The sequence below is a fragment of the Poecilia reticulata genome, linkage group LG7, assembly GCF_000633615.1.
Source record: "Poecilia reticulata strain Guanapo linkage group LG7, Guppy_female_1.0+MT, whole genome shotgun sequence".
Taxonomy (NCBI): domain Eukaryota; kingdom Metazoa; phylum Chordata; class Actinopteri; order Cyprinodontiformes; family Poeciliidae; genus Poecilia; species Poecilia reticulata.
The window spans coordinates 7,735,275-7,741,106 of NC_024337.1; the positions used below are offsets into that span (position 1 = coordinate 7,735,275).

The following is a 5,832-nucleotide window of genomic DNA, read 5'->3' on the forward strand; positions in this document are numbered from 1 at the left end:
CAAGACCAAGTCTAGACCAGCACCCCGCGCTACATGACACAAAAAAAATAACTTTTACCTATCAAAATTGCTTCTCAAATTGATCTGAAAGATCCACATTCCCATAAAACACCTAGATATTAAATACTTTGAGCTGAAATAAATTTAATCAGTAAAGATCCGTCCAGAAGAATCGGATCGCTCCTGAATATCATACCACTTTATTGCACTTTGGTCACAGCGTTGTCCCATATATGCGACACCTCAGTCAACACCTCCACACAATAATTCAGCGCATGAGTGACAACCTTTTTTCATCGCAGATGCAACATGTGTCTCACTACAGCTAGCTTTGCTAGCAACACGTCCACAGATCTTACTTTTCTTTAAGCTTTCCTTCCAAGTGATGCTAAAAGTTGGACGAAGTCTCACCGTCTGTGAAAGCGAAGCGCTGCTGATTTTACATGTCGCCATATCTATGATTTATGCACCGATATTATATTACTGACGATTAGACAGACATATTGTATCGCTCAGAGGAAACCACTGCGCATGTCTTGGAGCTTCGCGTGCGAGTAAAGGAGGAGGTGATGGGTGACAACAGACACTAAGTCACGTTATTGCTCGGATTTTACGGCGCCACCTTAAATCCCTGAACTTCACATTTTAACAGAAAAAAAGAGCAATGAGACTTGAATGTAACRAGTAACGCGACACTTTTTTTCGAAATGTAGTGAAGTTTAAAGTACAGATAGTTACTGTAAAATGTAGTGGAGTAAAAGTAGAAAGTACCCATTATTAAATCTACTTAAGTAAAGTACAGATACACGAAAATTGTACTTAAGTAAAGTAACGAAGTACTTGTACTTCGTTACTTTCCACCACTGGGATTACCCCATTATTTTTTGCCAAGTTACAATTTCAGAACTGTAGAAGCACCAAACTGTTTATGCGGTTACAGTCATTTGAATGAGGAAATGTTGGAGTGGCCGAAGTTTTAAAAGAGCCCCATTCCTAGAGGTTGCTGCGCACTTTAAGTAAGCTGACCCAAAAAGGACAACTACAGTGTTTTGCTGTTTAGGATTACCAGTTTGGCTGTTTGGAAATAGGTCAAATCRTACAAAACAAGTAGAGTCGAACTAAAGGAGCATCACTCATTGCTCTTGTTAAAGCAACACTCTGTCAGTCAACTGTTACTACATACATATAGATTTCTCAGCTTGGTAAATCACTTCCTTCATTTAGCATTTTATTAGAATTAAACATATAAGCATTACATTGGTATAAATGCAATAACAGGTTTCAGCATCAGAAGAAATAAATGCTGATCATTTGTTTTGAATAAAATACATCAGATTATGTTTCAAGCCTTGTACACATGGCTGGATATTTATAAAAACAAACATTTCCCCCACATCGTTTTAAAGAATAATATTGTAAGTTTTCATCCAAATCCCATAAATTCACCCCTGAGCAAGCGTTGTTATAAACATGCCAAACCCAAACAGGGCTGTGTAACTCAAAGCTAAAAACTACATCAGCCAATCAGAATCCTGTTAAGAACTAAACATGGTGCCAGGGGGTTAATTTGTGTGGACAGATATATAAACTGGACTACTTTTAAAGAGCGTATTAGAATATAAAAATAATAAAACACAAGATATCGATTGGAAGTCGTGTCAAAGCAAGTACTATGTGGATATATTGTCGCAGTCTGTAATGTGCAGGACCATAATTCTCCGTTTGTACACACAAAATTACAGAGCTTTCTCAAGTCTCCACTTTGGTCTGAGTTTTCATAAATAATAATGTTTAGTGGTATAAAACAGAGCTTTTGTGTGGATGAAAGGCCCAAAAATATTGTTTTTCCCAGATATCCAGCTACGTTTTGACTGGGCCCTAGATGTTTATTTTAAATATTTGCAGTAATTTTCCTCAACATACCCAGAGAATGTCACATTGGACCTGTTTGCTTGGAGTATAACCGTCAACAAATAAAACATTTTAAAAAGTCATTTATATTATCAATATTGAAAACACCTACTATGTGATGGCAATATATTTATAATTCATTACCAACTAATATTGCAGTTTGCATTACATATACTGTAATGTTACATGCTGGATGTCTGAAGTTAGATGGGCACACATTTGGTTTAAATTTATATTATTTTGAAGCAAATGCTATCGTGTAAAATTGAATGGCACCCACCGCTGAGAACTGAACATTTTGTTCATGTCTGAGATGTCTCTGTGTAAACTTAACGTGTGTGTGGTACCTCTCTGAGCTCCGTGGTGACATAGTGCTGCAGATCTTTGGCAGATTTTGCTCTGGTGTCTTCATTTCTGCTCTTCAGCCCGCTGACAAACTGCTGCAGCACAGTGGCTGTCCCTGACATGATCACCATGGTTTTATCTGGAAATAACAAGTAACACGGGAGAGGTGCCACATCATTATTCTGTGTTAATATGACTTACCCTTTAACGAGGCCAAACGAATATGCACGAGACATTCATAAAATGGGAATGAATGGGCGGAATGTTATGAGAACACGTCGTTTACAGACAGCTAGCAAGCTAACGAGTTAAGTTAGCAAGGGAATTACATGTTAAGGTTTATGGACAGTTATAAACATGACAAACAATGACCTTTGCTTGCTTTAAATAGTTACGTTACGTTACTAGACTTTCTTAGACACTTACAGACACTGTAGCTGAGGCAAGATAGGGTCATGCTTGTTTTGTTTAGCTAGCTTTAGCCCCGGTGCTAATGCTAAGCTAGCTCATGTAGCTCCTACAGTGCGCAGAGCAGCAGCCCTCTGTGTTACTTACGTGTTTACTTACGTGTTTGTATTAATATGCTGGACGGCCGCTTAAATACTACTCGGCTTATCCAAGGTATTTCTCATTGTAKTACTAATAGCCTAGGACAGCTCACGGTGACTAACAGAGGTATGTCTGTGTTGGAGCGACTCCAAAGTAATGCACAGGGGAAAACCCTCACAAGGGTTTATCTGCGCAAACTGCGCAAGGCTGAGCGCAACTCAAAGCTTCATGAAGTTTTCTTTTCTTTTTTCCCCTTTCTACCTAGTAGGATAGGGAAGTACGGAGCGATCCAAGGGACATAGGGGATTTTTTAAGTTTTGCATTCCCTCACAAATCCTTTTGGATTCCCGCGCAATACATTTTACATTTCCTCCCTTGCATTGAGAAAGCCGTTCATTTTGGAGCAGCTCTGAAGAAAAGACAAACCCACGAAACAGGTGAATTGTCTTAATCCAGCATAAATATATGGAGGACCAAAACTGACATAATAATAAATAAAAGAATAAATATATAAATAAAAGAATCAATATAAAAATAAAAGTAGAAATATATAAATAAAAGAATAAATATATATCCAACATAATAATAAATGAAAGAATCAATATAAAAATAAAAGTAGAAATATATAAATAAAAGAATAAATATATACTTTGTTTTGATTTTATTACTTCTCCCTTTTCCGTTTGCTGTATTTATTTCTGTATTTATTTCTGTATTGTTTTCTCGCTGCATCGTTATATGTTAATGAGGTGAGCTGCCTTCTAAGTCCAGCTCTCTATTGGTCAATAAACAGGAAAGAGAACAATCCGTGTGCAGATCRATTGTGAATGCCAGCGCTGTGGTCTTCTTCGGAGAGAGCCTCATAAACCCTTTTCAAAAAACGTCAAACAACATCCGTTTAACATCCCAACAGCCACTATCTATACATAATCTAAACTGGACACATTCCTCGCTGATTGATACCAGTTTGACTACGTAGGTACGTGTTTTGTTTTTTTCTAGCTGTTAGTTGATATGCTAGGATAGCAATGGTAATTTGTTAGCTGGCTAACATTACGTAGCCTTTCTGTTTTGGAAATAAAACGTATTTAGGCTCTAATCTTAATCAGATGTTTATARTATAGACTGGGGTTGCCACCCGTCATGTAAAATGCRTGATCRTATTAAACYCTCCTCAYYWAYGCTRGTTTCACCWCCCGCTAAGTAGCGACATTACCTGAAGCCACAAGTACAAAACTTAAGTTATTTCGTCTCCTGTCATGGTGGCAAACATCGCAGTGGGAGGGAGAATGAAAACAGTCACGGTGCTCATTCTGCTTAGTTACTTGTTGCGCCGTTGGACAGTGTTCATAGTTGAACCATATTTACCGTTAATTGCGATGTTTCAGTTGTGGTTTCTGACATGKGCAATATGGGCAACCGCCCAGGGCGTTATTTTTCTAGGGATGGCAGGAGACCTCTGCGGATTGTAGCACAGCGATGAAAGCAAAMCAGAATGAAGTGAGTTTTAATTGATACTGGTTAAATATATTTCAGCTCTAAGTATTAATATCTAGGTGTTTTTATGGGAATGTGGATCTTTCAGATCAATCTGAGAACCAATTTTGATAGGTAAACTTAATGTTATTGTGTCATTTAGYGCRGGGCGCTGGTCTTGGTCTTGGGTTCGGTGGTCTTGACTACAACTCTGCTACATGGCTCCTTGGTTGCCTCCCCTCACCTTCTTTCCATCCCCTTTCAGTTAGATTTCAGTTCATGCTGCGTTAGGACAGGAGACAAGATGTTTCCATCCCTGAAATTATGATCMATAGAATCACATATCTGAGTCTAAACTGTTACAGAGAATAAACACAATAAGAACACGTTTAATCTGTGGCATTGTTCATTAAAATGGCACATTTCTGATGTATTAAAATTAAATACGATCGGCACACTTAATGATATTAGTGATTAGGCAATGCATTCAGCGAGTACTTTTATTTTTAATACTTAAGTATTTTTAAAAGCCAGTACTTTTTTACTTTTACTTAAGTAAAATGTTAATGTAGTACTTTGACTTTTACTTGAGTACATTTTTGACTGTGTATTTGTACTTTTACTTAAGTAMATTTTTTGAGTACTTTCTCCACCAGCTGCACACAGGACGCAGTTCAGAGCAGAGCAGAGAAAAAAGCAGAGGAAAGCAAAAAGGATGGCTTAGCTCCAGCTGCATCACGGGCGATCCAAAGAAAAACAGGGTCCTCACCTACCCATTCAGTTTGAGTGAAACGGAATATAGATTCTTAATTATAAGAAATACAATCAACAATTTAAAACAACAAACTGGCAAATGACTGAGTGTTGATTACGTAGAAATTAATTAATGGACCGGAATAGACTATTAGGAATTTGTTGCTCATGATTACCATTACTCATTAATATACACAGGAAACACCGTGAATCAGTGCAATAATGACAAATAATAGGTTATGGAAAACGTATTCTAGATAGAAAAAATAAGAATTATTGTAATGAAATTCTTATTGCTTTCAAGTGATAGTAAATATGGTGATGAATTATTTTGTTATTGGGAGACCTCTGCAGTCTACACAGACAATGCTACACTTATCATTGATCAAAATTGAGTGTGGCAGTGAATGGGACTTAATAAAACAATTGATCACAGGTAAAATATAATAAATGTCATGTCAAGATGGCGCCAGTGTGTACGGCGTGCCGTCTGTCCACCTTATTTGTGGTTGTTAATGTTTGTATCAGCGCTTGTTTTTCAAAGTTTTTACACCAGCGCTCTACTGATTTATGACCGCCGAACTCTTTTGGATCTCCGATCCCTAGCAGAGGCGAAATTTTCTTATGGAAATCCAAAAACTTTGCCTCCGGTTCTATCGGGAGTTCCGGACTACCTTTTCTGTGCTCCGGCTCCACCTTTCCGGAGAAAACGCCACCGTGCCCGAGGGAAACGCAGCGGTAGGCTGGTGAGGTTGAAGGTCTGCTTAGCGCGGATTGCTACAACTGAAAGAAGCCTTT

The 5,832-nt window shown here is 38.0% G+C and overlaps 1 protein-coding gene and 1 long non-coding RNA gene across 5 annotated transcripts in view; one reads left to right on the forward strand and one right to left on the reverse strand.

Moving 5' to 3' along the window:
- Positions 1-2,961, reverse strand: part of LOC103467091 (mechanistic target of rapamycin kinase) — a 152,420-nt gene extending 149,459 nt beyond the window's left edge. Inside the window, exons 1-2 of one of the 3 annotated variants that reach the window (XM_008413149.2) lie at positions 2,824-2,961; positions 2,259-2,395 (exon numbers count right to left, since the gene is read on the reverse strand). In XM_008413149.2, coding sequence (XP_008411371.1) covers positions 2,259-2,387 — 129 coding nt within the window. In that variant the 5' untranslated portion in view covers positions 2,388-2,395; positions 2,824-2,961. Of the gene's footprint in view, positions 1-2,258; positions 2,396-2,682; positions 2,785-2,811 lie in introns of those variants that run through there. The other 2 variants (XM_017305688.1, XM_008413148.2) reach the window with 2 other exon arrangements.
- Positions 2,962-3,100: 139 nt separating this feature from the next.
- The window catches only part of LOC108166431 (uncharacterized), a 10,399-nt gene continuing 7,667 nt past the window's right edge, over positions 3,101-5,832 (forward strand). For both annotated transcript variants that reach the window (XR_001776783.1, XR_001776784.1), the window contains exons 1-2: positions 3,101-3,242; positions 3,577-3,784. This is a non-coding gene — a long non-coding RNA (uncharacterized LOC108166431). The remainder of the gene's footprint in view (positions 3,243-3,576; positions 3,785-5,832) is intronic.